The sequence below is a fragment of the Somniosus microcephalus genome, chromosome 1, assembly GCF_052327205.1.
Source record: "Somniosus microcephalus isolate GS21.2 chromosome 1, FLI_Smic_1.0, whole genome shotgun sequence".
In the NCBI taxonomy this organism is placed as follows: domain Eukaryota; kingdom Metazoa; phylum Chordata; class Chondrichthyes; order Squaliformes; family Somniosidae; genus Somniosus; species Somniosus microcephalus.
In genome coordinates this window covers 77,816,593-77,834,148 of record NC_140987.1, presented here as the reverse complement: position 1 = coordinate 77,834,148, position 17,556 = coordinate 77,816,593, and the positions used below count along the sequence as shown (strand labels likewise).

At 46.3% G+C, this 17,556-nt stretch overlaps 1 protein-coding gene across 2 annotated transcripts in view; it reads left to right on the top strand.

The window, feature by feature from the left end:
• kcmf1 (potassium channel modulatory factor 1) overlaps positions 1-15,212 on the top strand; it is a 238,340-nt gene extending 223,128 nt beyond the window's left edge. For both annotated transcript variants that reach the window (XM_085983446.1, XM_085983438.1), the window contains one exon: positions 13,584-15,212. In XM_085983446.1, the coding sequence (XP_085839572.1) occupies positions 13,584-13,845 (262 nt within the window). In that variant the 3' untranslated portion in view covers positions 13,846-15,212. The remainder of the gene's footprint in view (positions 1-13,583) is intronic.
• Positions 15,213-17,556: the final 2,344 nt, after the last annotated feature.

The window sequence follows — 17,556 nt, the reverse complement described above, 5'->3', positions numbered from 1 at the left end:
GGAGCAACCATGATCTAAAGAAGCTGCACAAAAACCATTGTTCTGCCTTGTGGAACACAATTAACCGTTATACTCCACTGATTACTTTTGTAATCATATATAAAAGTAAAGGTTCACGTCTGCACTTTTAAGTTTACCTTTCTGCATAAAATCACATTTTATATGTTCACAGCACCCACCCCACCCTGCTTCCCTTGCCAACAGTAATTGTTTGACATATGCTTTTTGTGCATATTTTTTAATGCTTAAAAATGCAGTTTGTATATAGAAAAAAGGCTGAAGAAGTAAACCAGAAGCTCAACTAATGGGAAGAGATACAAACCCTGAACTGGCTGTGGTAACTTGATTTGCATTGCAAATAGCCATTCTCAGCATCTTACTGCAGTGTCGGAAGGTGTAGCTGATGGGGATGAGTGTTTTGGAATGATCCAGATCTGCTATGGCAGATGACATCTAAATATGGATATTTTTATCCTCCTTAATCACACAGTTTAAGGTTCATCTCTGCCTTTTTGTTTCTGTGCTCTTTAACACTATTGTGAATAGAAGCTGGAGAAGGAATGCAAAGAATGCCTCCTCTAAACCTCACCCCAAGACTCTGAGATTAAGCAGACGCACTACCTACCAAAAGCCTACATTCTCTTTCGATTGGCCAGTAGATTACCAGAGATCAGACCTGATTTACTGAAGGGACAGATACACCCAAACAAGAATTGTTTCAGTTGTGGCAGGTTCAGGTGTTACAAAATGAACCCAAGCTGATCCAATCCAAGCACCAGGTTTGGAATTCATTTTAACACTCCTCCCTAGTACCTGTCACTCAGGATTACAAAATTCCCATGGCATTCTGTCTAGGACTGGAAGAAGCTCTTTGCATATGAGCAATATTTTATATCCTACAGGGCTATATGGATATAAAATTTACTGACCACAATAGGTACAACCATTTATATAATGTACAGGAACATCTCCCATTTTTCACGGTGACATGGAGGTTTCATAAGAACGGGTATTACGCCAAGTAGTATTACAAGGGACACTGACTTTTATCATTGGGGACAGTTCAGGAGCACTGGAAAGGGGCCCTGGGGTCTGGCAGCACCAGCAAGGAGTCGCGGGGTCTATCAGTATTGGGAGTCGTCCCAGGGTTCTGGGAATACTGGAGAGGGAGGTTCTAGGATTACTGGGGCATGTTTTAGGATTTGCAAGCATTGAGGACGGAGATCTCAGGATCTCATAACATTGGTGTTAGTTCTGGGAGCACTTTTTCCACACAAATGGTAGTGGAAAAGAGGAATTGTCTTCCCCACCCCCCCCACCCCCAAAGGCTGTGGATACTGTGTCAATTGAATTTTTCAGTATAGATAGAATTTTGTTAGATAAGGTTATTAAGGGATATGGATCAATGGCGGGCAAATGGAGTTGAGGTGTTGATCAACTCTGATCTGATTGAATAGCGGAACAAGCTTGAGGCGCTGAATGAAAATGGCCTACTCCTGTTTCTATGTTCCTCGGACAGTTATATTTTTTCATAAGAGAGAAACTAAGAGTTGCATATCTTGAGCAACTGTATTTTTTCGTCTTTTCTCTTAATAGTGGAGAACGGGGAAATGGCAGAGACTCTGAACAAATATTTTGTATCTGTCTTCATGGTAGAAGACACTAACAACATCCCAAAAATGATAATCGAGGGGCCAAAGGGAGGGGGAACTAAAGACAATCATTATCACTAGGGAAATAGTACAGGAAACTTTCAATTTACCGGCACCTAAATAACCAGAAATCTCTGTTAACCGGCAAAATTCAGGAGTAGGTTCAGGTACGTTTTACTTCATATTAGTGGCCGTTCCTGGATCTGTGGCCGTGTAACCGGGGTTCCTGCACCTGTTGCTATGCAACAGGGACACCTGGATCTGTGGCTGGGGTTCCTGCACCTGTTGCTATGCAACAGGGACGCCTGGATCTGTGGCCGTGTACGGGGCTCTCTATACCTCTCTGTAAGCCGGACTTTTTGATAAACCGGCACCATGCCGGTCCCGTCGGTGCCGGATAAAGAAGAGTTTCCTGTACTTGGTAAAATAATGGGACTAAAAGACAACAAGTTCCCTGGACCAGATGGCCTGCATCCTAGGGTCTTAAAAGAAGTGGCTGCAGAGATATTGGACGCATTCGTTGCAATATACCCAAAATTCCCTGGACTCTGGAGAGGTCCCAGCGGATTGGAAAACAGCAAATGTAACACCCCTATTTAAGAAAGAAGGGAGACAGAAAGCAGGAAACTATAGACCAGTTAGCCTAACATCTGTCATTGGGAAAATGCTGGAGTCCTTCGTTAATGAAGCAGTAGCAGGGCATTTGGAAAATCATAATGCAGTCAAGCAGAGTCAGCATGGTTTTATGAAAGGGAAATCATGTTTAACAAATTTACTGGAGTTCTTTGAGGATGTAACGAGCAGGGTGGACAAAGGTGAACCAGTAGATGTGGTGTATTTGGATTTCCAGAAGGCATTCGATAAGGTGCCACATAAAAGGTTACTGCATAAGATAAGAGCTCATGAAATTGGGGGTAATATATTAGCATGGATAGAGAATTGGCTGACTAACAGAAAGCAGAGAGTCAGGATAAATGGGTCATTTTCCGGTTGGCAAATGGTAACTAGTGGGGTGCCACAGGGATCGGTGCTGGGGCCTCAACTATTTACAATCTACATTAATAACTTTGATGAAGGGACCAAGTGTAATGTAGCCAAGTTTGCAGATTATACAAAGATGGGTGGGAAAGCAAGTTGTGCAGAGGACTCAAAGAACCTGCAAAGGGATATAGACAGGCTAAGTGAGTGGGCATCACAGAAGCCAGTCTTCAGCCAGTTCGATTCACTCCACATGCCATCAAGAAATGGCTGAGCGCACTGGATACAGCAAAGGCTATGGGCCCCGACAATATACCGGCTGTCGCGCTGAAGACTTGTGCTCCAGAACTAGCCACGTCTCTAGCCAAGCTATTCCAGTACAGCTACAACACTGGCATCTACCCGACAATGTGTAAACTGCCCAGGTATGTCCTAAAAAAGAGGACAAATCCAATCCGGTCAATTACCACCCCATCAGTCTACTTTTAATCATCAGCAAAGTGATGGAAGCTGTTGTCGACAGTGCTGTCAAGCGGCACTTACTCACCAATAACCCGCTCACCGATGCTCAATTTGGGTTCCTCCAGGACCACTCAGCTCCAGACCTCATTACAACCTTGGTCCAAATATGGACTGTGGTAAACCACTTTTATCGTTCACTATCGTTACACTATGGTTATCACTGTTTATATCGTTACACTATGGTTATCACTGTTTACACTGTTGTATCACTACACAAGTTCACCTCTTGCCATGCTGTTATACCTGGGCTGACCACAGCTGACTCCGCCCATGGCTCCGCCTGCTTGCCCAGGTATAAAGGTGGTCGACTGGCTGGTATTCCTCCTTGTTGGATCCGATCACCCACGAGGGTGGGCTCTGTTATTTAGCCAATAAAAACCTATACAGGTAGACTACCCTTTATCCGGACTTCCGAAAACCGAAACCCTCTAAAAACCGAAGGTTTTTTCGTTCAGCGTAAGTCGTGCGTACGACTTAAGCTGAACGAAAAAACCTTCGGTTTTTAGAGGGTTCCGGTTGCGGAAGTTCGGATAAAGGGTAAGTCGTGCGCACGACCCCCCGCCGACCCCCCCGCGGGCCCCGACAACCGCCGCGGACCCCGCCAGCCCCGACAACCGCCGACCCCCCCGCCAGCCCCGACAACCGCCGACCCCCCCGCCAGCCCCGACAACCGCCGACCCCGCCAGCCGCCGACCCCCCCGCGGGCCCCGACAACCGCCGACCCCGCCAGCCGCCGACCCCGCCAGCCCCGACAACCGCCGACCCCGCCAGCCCCGACAACCGCGGACCCCGCCGGCCCCGACAACCGCCGACCCCGCCAGCCCCGACAACCGCCGACCCCCCCGGCGGACCCCGCCGGCCCCGACCCCCGCCGACCCCGACTGACTTACGCTGAGCGTCAGCGTAAGTCGTGCGCACGACCCCCCGCCGACCCACCTTCCGAAATCCGAAATTCTCCTTTATCCAAAACTCGGCTGGTCCCGAGGTTTTCGGATAAAGGATAGTCTACCTGTAGTTACTAACTTCACTCGTCGCTTTTCATGAACTGAATTGATAGGTATATCAATTTTATTGGCTAAATTTTGAAATGTCTACAACGGAGCAGCCAAACGACCAGTCAGACGTACAGCTTCAGCCAAACGGCCATCTACAACAGCCCCAGCAGCCGGCCTGGCTACGAGCCCTCCGGCCGCCGTACCTGGATCTAAACCCACAGGCTGCGAATTCAGCCCTCGACTTCGAACACTGGCTGAGCTGCTTCGAAGCCCACCTGGGAGAATCCGGCGTGCCTCCAGCATCCAAACTAAGAGTTCTGACCGCTCAGGTGAGGCCTAAAGTATTTGCACTCATCCGGGACATTGCCACGTACGAGGACGCCCTCAACCTGCTAAAAGAACAGTATCGGAGCCCTGTAAACTCAATGTACGCCAGGCATCTCCTAAGATCCCGCTCGCAACAGTCAGGAGAGTCGGTTGATGATTTCTTACGGGCGCTGCAAATACTCGGCAGGGACTGTGGCTTTAAAGCCGTAACAGCTGCAGAACATACAGATGGAAACATCCGAGATGCCTTCGTGAAAGGCCTTCGGTCAGACTACTCACGGCAAAGACTGCTAGAATCAAAGGACCTCGACCTGAAAACAGCTGCTATCCTCGCTCGCTCCTTGGAAGTGGCCCATCGGGACCTCGAGGCGTACTCCAGGTACTGTGCTGCGCGACCCTGGGACTCGGGCCCGACCCCGGCCGCAATACCCCTCGCACCGCCGCCTCTGGGACCTACCACAGCGTCGGTGTCCCGGAACCGATCGGGACCGCCACCCCCGGTACCGGCTGCGACATCGGAGCCCCGCGATCGGGCCGCCGGCTGCTTCTTCTGTGGCCAGGCGAAACACCCGAGGGCGCGCTGCCCTGCACGAAACGCGACCTGCTCCGACTGCCACAAGAAAGGCCACTTCGCGAAGGCCTGCGGGGGGAAAGCCACAGACGCCAGCAGTGCCTCATGCGAGTTGTGGGGGCGGCCATCTTTCATCAAGGCCACAGATGCCAGTATCCCCTCGTGAGTCGTGGGGGCGACCATCTTTCATCAAGGCCACCAACGCCGGCAGTGCCTCGTGAGTTGTGGGGGCGGCCATCTTCTCCGCCATTTTATTCAACGTCGTGGGCGCCGCCATTTTGTTCACCACACTCGACCGCCACCTTGTCTCCAGACCGGACCACCGCCTCACCCGCAGACTACAGCAGCTCGCTCAGCCACACACTAGCCTCCGTCACACTTGACCAAGCTCGCCCGCATCACCTGTCCAAGTCCATGATGGACATCAAAGTAAACGGCCATGCCACGACCTGCCTGTTCGACAGCGGAAGCACGGAGAGTTTCATCCATCCAGACACGGTGAGCCACTACTCCCTCACTGTCCGGCCAACGCGCAACCGGATCTCGATGGCGTCGAGGTCCCATTCTACAGACATCAGCGGCTACTGTGTTGTGACCCTGTCGGTTAGGGGCACAGAGTATAAAAATTTTAAACTTCTCGTCCTGCCCCAGCTCTGCGCTGCCGTCCTACTAGGGCTGGACTTCCAATCCCACCTTCAAAGTGTCACTTTGGCATACGGTGGACCCCTCCCCCCACTCACAGTCTACAACCAGCAGCTTTTAAACCGCCCACCGCGTACCACCTGCGGCCTATCCACCCTCAAGGTCCCGCCCCCCTCCCTGTTCGCTAACCTCACCCGCGACTGTAAACCCGTCGCTACCAAGAGCAGGCGGTACAGCGCCGGGGACAGAGCTTTTATTAGCTCCGAGGTGCAGCGACTCCTGAAGGAGGGCATCATCGAGAGAAGCAACAGCCCCTGGCGTGCCCAGGTCGTAGTCGTTAAGACCGGCGATAAACACCGCCTGGTCATCGACTACAGCCAAACCATAAACCGGTACACCCAGCTGGACGCATACCCCCTTCCCCGCATATCTGATATGGTCAATCAGATTGCACAGTACCGGGTATTCTCTACCATCGACCTTAAGTCGGCCTATCACCAACTCCCTATCCGCCCTGAGGACCGCCAGTATACCGCCTTCGAGGCGAATGGCCGCCTCTACCACTTCCTTAGGGTTCCCTTCGGCGTCACCAACGGGGTTTCGGTCTTCCAAAGGGAGATGGACCGGATGGTTGACCAGAACGGGCTGCATGCCACGTTCCCTTATCTAGATAACGTCACCATCTGCGGCCGTGACCGGCAGGACCATGATGTTAATCTGGAGAGATTCCTCCGTACGGCCCAACGGCTGAACCTCACCTACAATAAGGAGAAATGTGTGTTTAACACCTCGCGCCTTGCCATCCTCGGCTGCGTAGTAGAGAATGGAGTCATCGGCCCCGACCCCGAAAGAATGCGCCCCCTCATGGAGCTTCCCCTCCCCCACTGTCCAAAGGCGCTGAAGAGAACCCTGGGGCTCTTCGCCTACTATGCCCAATGGGTGCCCAATTATGCGGACAAAGCCAGACCCCTCATGAAGTCCACCTCCTTCCCCCTGACGGCAGAAGCATGCGCAGCCTTCTCCCTCATAAAGGGAGACATTGCTAAGGCCACAATGCACGCGGTGGATGAGTCTATCCCTTTCCAAGTGGAGAGCGATGCATCCGACTTCGCCCTAGCTGCAACCCTTAACCAGGCGGGGAGACCTGTGGCCTTCTTCTCAAGGACCCTCCAGGGCCCTGAGATCCGACACTCTTCGGTCGAGAAGGAGGCCCAGGCGATCGTGGAGGCAGTACGATGCTGGAGGCATTACCTGGCAGGCAAACGATTTACCCTCCTCACCGACCAGCGCTCGGTCGCTTTTATGTTTAATAACAAGCTGAGGGGCAAAATCAAGAACGACAAGATCTTGAGGTGGAGAATCGAGCTCTCCACCTACGATTATGATATCTTGTACCGGCCTGGTAAACTGAACGAACCCCCAGATGCTCTATCACGAAGTACATGCGCCAACGCGCAAATTGATAGACTGCAGACCCTCCACAACGACCTCTGCCACCCCGGGGTCACCAGACTTTACCACTTCATTAAGGCCCGCAACCTGCCCTACTCCATCGAGGAGGTCAGGACCATGACCAGGAACTGCCAAACCTGTGCCAAATGTAAACCGCATTTCTTTAGGCCAGACAGAGCAAGCCTGATCAAGGCCACCCGCCCCTTCGAGCGCTTGAGCATCGATTTTAAGGGGCCCCTCCCGTCCTCTGACCGTAATGTGTACTTCCTCAACATTATTGATGAGTACTCTCGTTTCCCCTTTGCCTTCCCCTGCCCAGACATGAGCAGTACCACGGTCATCAAATGCCTGAACGACCTCTTCGCCTTGTTCGGGTTCCCGAACTATATACATAGCGACCGGGGCTCATCCTTCATGAGCGAGGAACTTCGCCAGTTCCTACTAGCAAGAGGTATTGCTGCAAGCAGGACCACCAGCTACAACCCCCGAGGGAACGGCCAGGTGGAAAGAGAGAACGCGACTGTCTGGAAGGCCGTTCTCTTAGCTTTAAAGTCTAAGGGCCTCCCAACCCCTCGCTGGCAGGAAGTCCTCCCGGCAGCGCTGCATTCCATCCGGTCACTGCTTTGCACCGCCATTAACGCCACCCCCCATGAACGAATGTTTGTTTTCCCCAGGAAGTCGACTACGGGAACCTCGCTACCAACATGGCTGACTTCTCCGGGGCCCGTCTTACTGCGAAAGCACGTGAGGGCCCATAAAACGGACCCCCCGGTTGAGAGGGTGGACCTCCTGCACGCCAACCCCCAGTACGCCTATGTGGCATACCCAGACGGGCGGGAGGACACAGTCTCCTTACGAGACCTCGCACCCTCGGGCACCCCTGAGACACCACCGTTACCCCCCACCACCCCCCCAAATCCAGCCCAGGTAGACGGCATGCCGGAACCCCACGAGCCTTCGCCGACCACGCAGACACCAGCATTAACATCGGATACTGCACCACCGCCGCCGCTGCTGCGCCGATCAGAAAGGCTTACGAGGCCTCTGGACAGACTGACATACCCGAACTGGTAGTACACTTCACCCCGCCGGACTCAAATTTAAACAAGGGGTGAATGTGGTAAACCACTTTTATCGTTCACTATCATTACACTATGGTTATCACTGTTTACACTGTTGTATCACTACACAAGTTCACCTCTTGCCACGCTGTTATACCTGGGCTGACCACAGCTGACTCCGCCCATGGCTCCGCCTGCTTGCCCAGGTATAAAGGTGGTCGACTGGCTGGTATTCCTCCTTGTTGGATCCGATCACCCACGAGGGTGGGCTCTGTTATTTAGCCAATAAAAACCTATAGTTACTAACTTAACTCGTCGCTTTTCATGAACTGAATTGATAGGTATATCATGGATAAAGGAGCTGAATTCCAGAGGTGAGGTGAGAGTGACTGCCCTTGAGATCAAGGCAGCATTTGACCGAGTGTGGCATCAAGAAGCCCTAGTAAAATTGAAGTCAATGGGAATCAGGGGGAAGACTCTCCAATGGCTGGAGTCATACCTAGCACAAAGGAAGATGGTTGTGGTTGTTGGAGGCCAATCATCTCAGCCCCAGGACATCGCTGCAGGAGTTCCTCAGGGCAGTGTGCTTGACCCAACCATCTTCAGCTGCTTCATCAATGACCTTCCCTCCATCATAAGGTCAGAAGTGGGGATGTTCGCTGATGACTGCACAGTGTTCAGTTCCATTTGCAACTCCTCAGATAATGAAGCAGCCTATGCCAGCATGCAGGAAGACCTGGACAACATTCAGGCTTGGGCTGATAAGTGGCAAGTAACAGTCGCACCACACAAGTGCCAGGCAATGACTATCTCCCAGCAAGAGAGCGTCTATCCACCGCCCCTTGGCATTCAACAGCATTACCATCGCCAAATCCCCTAACATCAACATCTTGGGAGGGGTCACCATTGACCAGAAACTTAACTGGACCAGCCACATAAATACTGTGGCTACAAGAGCAAGTCAGAGGCTGGGTATTTTGCTGCAAGCGTCTAACCTCATGACTCCCCAAAGCCTTTCCACCACCTACAAGGCACAAGTCAGGAGTGTGATGGAATACTCTGCACTTGCCTGGATGAGTGCAGCTCCAACAACACTCAAGAAGCTCAACACCATCCAGGACAAAGCAGCCCGCTTGATTGGCACCCCATCTACCAGCTTAAACGTTCACTCCCTCCACCACCGGTGCACCGTGGCTGCAGTGTGTACCTTCTACAAGATGCACTGCAGCAACTCGCCAAGGCTTCTTTGACAGTACCTCCCAAACCCATGACCTCTACCACTAGAAGGACAAGGGCAGCAGGTGCATGGGAACACCACCACCTCCAAGTTCTCTTCCAAATCACACACCATCCTAACTTGGAAATATATCACCGTTCCTTCATAGTCACTGGGTCAAAATCCTAGCACTCCCTACCTAACAGCACTGTGGGAGTACCTTCACCACACGGACTGCAGTGGTTCAAGAAGGCAGCTCACCACCACCTTCTCGAGGGAAATTAGTAATGGGCAATAAATGCTGGCCTTGCCAGAGACACCCACATCCCAGGAACAAATTTAAAAAAAAAGTTGATTATGTTTCAGTATTTTTTATTCATTTCATAGATTTGCCAACATTTTTTCCTCCACTTCCCTTCCACTATTAGGTGATCTATTAACGTGATTGATCCCTTCTTATCCTTTGTCTCAATCCGTATGGATTCTGTTTCTATCTTAGTTATGTCCCTTTTTTCTATTGCAATTATGTTGTCTCTAATTAGTACAGCTACCCCACCCACCCCATCTTCCTTCCCTATCCTTTCTAAATACGCTATATCCTTCAATATTTAACTGTCAGTCCTGTTCCATATTCAGTTATCCTTACTACATCTGGCTCCTCTCTTGATTATTGCCTACAGTTCCCCCATTTTGTTTAGGATGCTGTACAAGCAGTTTAATTTGTTTTTATGAATTGTTCCCCTCACTTTATTTTTAAAAGTTCTTTTATACTTCTGTTTTATAACTGTATTTGTTCCCTGACCATTTGCTACCCTTGTTCCTTACTTTGGCCTGACCTTTACTCTCATCTTCTATTTCTTTTATCTTTAGACTTCGATTTTCACCAGATCCCGCTCTTCCTCCCCCACCCCCCTGCCCCCGCCTTACTAATTTAAAGTCCTGTCTATAGCCCTATTTATCCTTTCTGCTTGAACACTGGTCCCATTGAGGTGAAGCCCATCCCAGCAGTACAGCACCTTCCTGTCCTAGTACTGGTGCCAGTGTCCCATGAAATGGAAACCCTCTTTCCCACACCAGTCTTCAGCCTGATCTGTCTATCCTTATGTCAATTAGCACGAGGCTCGGGTAGTAATCCCGAGATTACCACCCGTGAGGTCCTGTTTTTAATTTAGTTCCTAACTTCTGCTATTCCCTTAGCAGGACCTTCTCCCTTTTCTTCCCAACATGGACCATGACAACTGGATCTTTCCCCTACCTTTCCACGTTCCTCTCCAGTTGCTACGAGATATCCTTTACTTTTGCACTAGATAGGCAACACACCCTCCTGGATTCTCAGGTGCGACTGCAGAGGGCGCTGTCTACCCCTTCTAAGTATCGAATCCCCTATGCCTACAATCTTTCTACTCTGCTCCACAGTGTCTGTGGGACCTCCTCCTCTATCTCCCCTCAGTTTCTCCTGCCCTGCTGACTGACGGATACACTCGCCTTCCTGCACCTGTGCTTTCCTCGGAAGTGTGACTGTACTCTGACAAAAACTCCTCCCCCTCCCTTGTGTGTCGGAGCGTCTCTAACTACAATCCAGTTCAAGGACTCTGAGCTGGAGTGTCTCAAGGCAGAGACACTTCCGGAAGATGTGGCAATCCGGGACAGTCTCACTGTCCACAAACTCCCACATATCACCGTCCCAACACACAGCTTGCACTGCCATTTCTAGTTATTATTTATTAATTTATTTATTTGTTAGTAGTAATTTAAATCTGGAACTAATAGAAACACTTGAGGTCTAGATTTTATTTAGTAGATGGATTTTAGCTTGATTTTAAATTAATTAGTTATTAATTATTCGGAATAGTTATAACTCTTTATAGTTAGTGTGTATAGTAAATTAAATACTTAACTTAATTTCCTCGAGATCCGCCGCTCCTCACTCAGTGCTGAATATGATGACGCTTTGTGATTTTTTTTCTCTGTTCTTTTTAACTGCTGAACCGGATTGCTGCTGGTCTCCTTTTAAACCTCTCTGGTTTCCCGCTGCTGGGCTGAAGAGATGCACTGATAAATACTCTCCACCTAATCATGTATTGTGCCCTTGGGTTTGAAGTGGATTAGTGGGAGTCACATTTTGGAATAGTTCAAGACTATTGGGGTACACACTAACTTTAGGTCCAGGCCACAATCCCAAGCAGTGGCTTCTTCAAGGGGGCCTTGGTTGTCATCAGGATTGTAATGGTGCATAATGGCTTTGCCTGACATGGCACATGAGAATTTGGCAAGAATGGGGACATTTCAATATTTTGGTGTTTATTTTAAATGTTTCACTGATGCACTTCAGTACTCATTAGAGTCACCAGTTGTATCTGATAACTATAAAATGATATCCGGACATGTGGTCTTACACTAGGAAGGATGGGCATTAAACTCTAGTATTAAAAAGCCTTTCCACCATCTACAAGACACAAGTCAGGAGTGTGTTGGAATACTCTCCACTTGCCTCAATGAGTGCAGCTCCAACAATACTCAAGAAGCTCGACATCATCCAGGACAAAGCAGTTTGATTGGCACCACATCCACCACCTTAAACATTCACTCGCTCCATCACTGGCGCACCATCGCTGCAATGTGTACCATCTACAAGATGCACTGCAGCAACTCGCCAAGGCTTCTTTGGCAGTACCTCCCAAACCCGTGACCTCCTACCACCTAAAAGGACAAGGGCAGCAGTCGCATGGGAACACCATCACCTGCAAGTTCCCCTCCAAGTTACACACTATCCTGACTTGGAAATATATAGGCCGTAATCAAATAACTCTGATTTTTTTTTTAATGCTTCCTTGCCTGTAGCGCTGTGGGAGTACCTTCACCACACAGACTGCAGCGGTTCAAGAAGGTGCCTCACCACCACCTTCTCAAGGGCAATTAGAGATAGGCAATAAATCAATAAATGCTGGCCTTGCCAGCGACACCCACATCCCAGGATTAAATATATATATATTAATAAAAAAGCAGCTAGCGTAAATAAAGCCCAGCCAAAAAAAGAGGTAAACTTTAGAAATTAATGCAACTTCTGAAATTAATGCATCGAAAGCAGTGGGGCATATATGCCTGGACACCAGTGCCAAGTATAGATTTAAATTTCCACTGAAATGTTCAGTATCTCTAATAGAGGAACTTCCTCATCCCTAAAATGTTTAGGTTTTGGTGTAAATCTAATATCTGTACAGGAGTGGACCAGTAGATGTTTTTTGTAGTCTTTGTATATAGATTGTTGCTTCTGGTTGAAGATGACTTGGCAAGGAAGCATTTAAAAAAAATAAAAAAAAATCAATGAGCGCTATTTGATTACGGCCTATAAACACTTAAAGGAGTGAGCACTACTGACTTTTTCTCCGTTGCATGTTTACTTTTGTGATCAAACCATCCTTTAGAGCAGCCCAATTTAAAAGTGAATCGAGAATCACTTTGGACAAGTTGTTTCCAGGTGCGGTCAATCTCCATGTGGTTGATCAGTTATATACTGGAATCATTAGGAGCAGATTTATTTTAGAGTAATATTCCATTCTGTCTATTGATAAAAGTTTATGAATACATTGTGACTATTGTCATACTGAGATGTAGGAGGAATGTGTTCTTAGCTTCTATATTTTGGGATCTATAAGCTCATTTGGATTTTGAAAAGAGGGTAAGATATGCCATGTGATGTGTGTACAATACTGTGATTAGATTGGTTTTAGGCCATTGGTGTCTGCTTTGACGCAGGGTGAAGTAGAGCATTTAAAGATGTATTGAAGCTTATCATTTGTCTATTGCTGTCTGATATTATTTTCTATACTGTAGCAGCTTTAACTCAACAATTATTTCACAAGAAATGCACATATCATGTTTTAGCACAACAGTGATTATTTTGGATCTCATTCACAGTTTGTTGATCATTAATTTGCAACAAAAAATCCATCCTTTATTTTTAAAAAATTATAAAACTTCTGACTGTGCAGTTCAGGGTTTAAACTTGTGATTCCCGCAAAGGTGCGTGAATAACATAATTAAAGTTTCAAGATCAACATTTGAGAATACACGGCTAACATTCAGAATAAAACACCAGTACTGTTTGCGAAGTCTGTGTTCCGCTCTTCGGCTGTGAGTAATAGTTATTTTCTGTACTGTCTACAGGTTGAATGAACCGAAAATGTCTGAAGGGGAACGCCAGTCTCTGGAAAGTGAGCGGGCAGACCACAGCCTGTTTGTGCAGGAGCTTCTCCTCTCCACCCTGATGCGGGAAGAAAGTTCCTCCTCAGATGAGGACGAGCGGGGGGAATTCACAGATTTTGGTGCTATTGGCTGTGTAGATATTATGCCTTTAGATGTTGCTTTAGAAAACCTAAATTTAAAAGAGAGTAATAAAGGAAATGAGCCTCCGCCACATCCTCTTTGATGATGTCCCACTTTGCAGACAATGTCCTCTGTGCTGTAACTGCCAATGAAAGTGGACAACAGCTATCTTTGGGTTTGTTTGGTGATTGTAATTTCAGGTCTGTCACTCTTGTTACATTGTGTACATTCAAGGAAGAAAAAAAATAAGATAATTGATTCCACTTACTAATTTTTACTTCTAGCAGGTAAATGTAGGTAGCAGTGCCAGAGGCAGTCTCTGCTTCCTGTACCTTGACATGCAAAAGGCTCTCCTAATACTCCACATTCAACTGAAGAGGAAAACAAATTGAAAAATCTCTAATGAAGCTGCTGTGTGTATTTATGAATATTAATGAATAAAACTGCTTGGATGGTTTACCTTAACTACTGCATGAGGTTTTTTGCGGAGTGCATGAGTTTTAGTAGCCTTGTCATTTCAGAAAAAGAAAATCCCAAAGCTTTCCTAAAAGATATTTAAAGGTTACCTGTCTAGAAATGACTAGCGATCATAAAAGAGCTCGTTTTTCAAACACATTGTAGCTCTTGAATAATGCATAATTGAACACCTCATTACTCGGCTGCTTATCATGGTGCTTGTAATGCGAGCTCTGCAATGCCATCCTTTATTAATTTTCTGAGTGTACCATTACTATGGTGACTGTTCAATCGCCCTGTAACATTTCATCGTTTGAGTGCTATATTTTTTTCTCTCTTCGTATTCTTAACACATCAGAAGATGACATGGCCAAGTTGCCAGTGTGTAGTGACTTTAATGCATTTGGGGCTTGTTAGTTTGCCCTAAAGGAGGAAAAACAAAACTTAACAATTCATTTTGTTTGACTATTTTGTTGTAATGGTTTTAATTTTGTTAAATATTGCTGATCTAGTCGCTTTGTCGAGGTATAGGCATATATGTTTAATCACTTTTTTTTTTAAAAAGGCCTTGAATCTGTTCTGGTAGGGTTTTAAAAAGCTTTTATTTTCTCCCCTCTCTCCCCCCCCCCCCCCCCCCTCCCCAACACACATATTAAAGATTTCATATTTATATGCTTTAAAATAGTTTGTGGAGAGTTATCATCAGGAGAGCTTGAGGATTTGGTATCACATTGTGTGCAGTATATATATTATATCTAAGAATTTGAAGTCTAAATGCTAAAGTTAGCACCTTTTTATTTATTTTTGATTTCCTAAGTGAAAAGTTAGCCTTTTTAATGAAATCATGCCACCTACATGCCTATACTATTAATCCTATATGTAAAAAAAATTGAGATGTACAATGAATTTGTGAGTAAACTTTCGTAATGGTTATAGGGCAGGGACTGCGGTTTTTTGGAATGTAAAGATAGAATACAAAGAAAATAAAACTGCGCACAGCTTTTCATGACTTTACCAGTAGTCCTACAGTGATCGTGTTTCTTTATGCTCAAAGCTTATGTCTGTGCAAGTCTGCCTTCACAATGCATTTACCTCCAACGGCATTGGTAATGCTTTTGTCCTCCCAGTGACAAAAAGACATGGTCTTCGAAAAGAGAATTCCTCAATACTGTACATTCAGCACCTTCCATAGCCTCAGAGACTGGTCTCAGCAGCTTGTGGGATTTACATTTCACTAGAATCAAATAAACCTTTTGGATTAAAACATTTTTAAGGACCTTTTGAGGAATTTCAGATTGGTATTTCATATCACAGTATCTATTGCTAGTGCACAAGAATACTCTAAACTTGAGTACTAGAACAGAAAAACGTAGAGTATAATATAAAGGTTAGTGAGCCACGTAACACTATCTTGCCAAAAAAAGTAATAGGCTCCCCAGTTGTAGCAATTTATAGTGGTAGAGTATCTCCAAGTCTGCAACTAGCATAGGTGTAGTGAAGTTTATCGGAAGCAAAATTAATTGGTCTGAACTAATTAATTTTGCTTATAATGAAAAGAACTTCAAAAAAAGCATGTTTACTTTATAAAAATTAATTTGTTCAATACTTTTCTACACTAGCAGGAAAGAGAAGAAATATTGAGTGTTTAAGTAACAGCAGGTGGTGGTACTGCTCCACATGCAGGGTTACAAACCAGTTCATAGAATGTTCTTCCAATACCATAACACCACAACGGCCATCGGCAAAGAGCTAAAGGACGCCAGTGGGAATGACACCGTGGATGAGTAGAGGATAGTTAATATATTCAACAAATCCTTCTTTGAAATATTTGTGAGAAGACTATAGTAACATGCCCTACATTAATGGAAATAATACATGTAGATTTACAGACTATGACATTAACAAGACTGAAGTTCCAGACAAGCTTTAACCACTCAAAATTAACAAATCCCCAGTGATGGAGGACATCTATCTCAGGGTACTAAAAGACAAGATGAGAATTATGAAGTGCTGGCAATTATGAGCAAGTCACTGAATGTTGGGAAGATCCCACTATATTAGATGCAAGCCAGTTCAAGAAAGGGGATAAATTTAATGTGTAAAATAATTCAATCTATTATCAGTAGCAGACTTGAGGACCCATAGGAGCATAATCTAGTAAATAACAGCCAGGAAAACTTAAGAAGGGGATGAAGACTAATGCCTCTGACTTTGAGGTAGTGGTTTCTCAACAACTTTATGGCGTGGTGTACTTGGAATTCAAAAAAGTTTTTTGATAAAAGTTCCTCCCAAAAGGCTGCAACTGCAAGGGATGGGAATGTGAAGTGAAACCTGGGTGTGGAGAAGGAATGAAAACAATTGTTATGGTGGGGAAGAGTGGTGTGCCCCAGGAATTGATGTTGGGACCTCTACTGTTCCTAGTCTACCAGAAACTTGGTCAAATTCTCAGATCATTACTAAACTAGAGGTAGAGGAGCAGCCAGGAATCTACTAAAGGGGGTTAGGTAAAATCTGTGAATAGGTAAATCAGTGGTAGATGAAATTTAACGTACAAAGTACTACATATTGAGAGGAAAAGTGTACATCATGAGTATGCTATGGATAGTTAAAGTGAATTGTAAACAAGTGTGGCGGGGTGATGGTAAATTCAGCACTTAAAATATCACAATCATTGTGGTGGAGCAGTAAAGCAAACCATGTTTAATTATATTGCTGGATCAGTTGAGTATAAGTTAGAAGATCTCATGCCAAAATTGTGCAGTGTCCTGGTTAACCTGCACGTTGAGTACTTTGTCCAGTATTAGTCACTATGACAAGAAACATTCAAGCTCTGGAGACGAGCAAAGAAGAGCCACAAGGTTGATTCCAGGATTGATTTACAAGTAGTTGGGGCTCTGGAAGTAGACCAGTGAGATGTTTTATAGAAGTATATTGGATACTAAGTGGCACAGATAGGATTAATCGGGGCCATCACCTCTAGGTATGCTGGGATACTGCAACAAGGAGCATGGGTTAATACTGGTGAAAAATGTTTAAGACGGGCATCAGAAAGAAGTGCTCACAAAGAGAAATCAACACTTGGCACTGTCTTCTGCTCAGAGTAGTGGAGATAAAAATCTTGGATTCGTTCAAGAAGCAGTTTGGGAACTATGTTTTTCTTTGTTCAGGATACTTGAGCTAAGATGGGCTAACTGACCTCATCTGTATCGATCTTGTGAATCCTTCAACAAGAGATATTGAAAGCAGAAGTCTGGTTTATTAAAAAGGAAAGCTAATTGAATTGACCATGCCATACTGGATGCTGAGCATTGACATACTTTCCTACAATACCTTGAGATTTGTTGGAACCCTACTATGA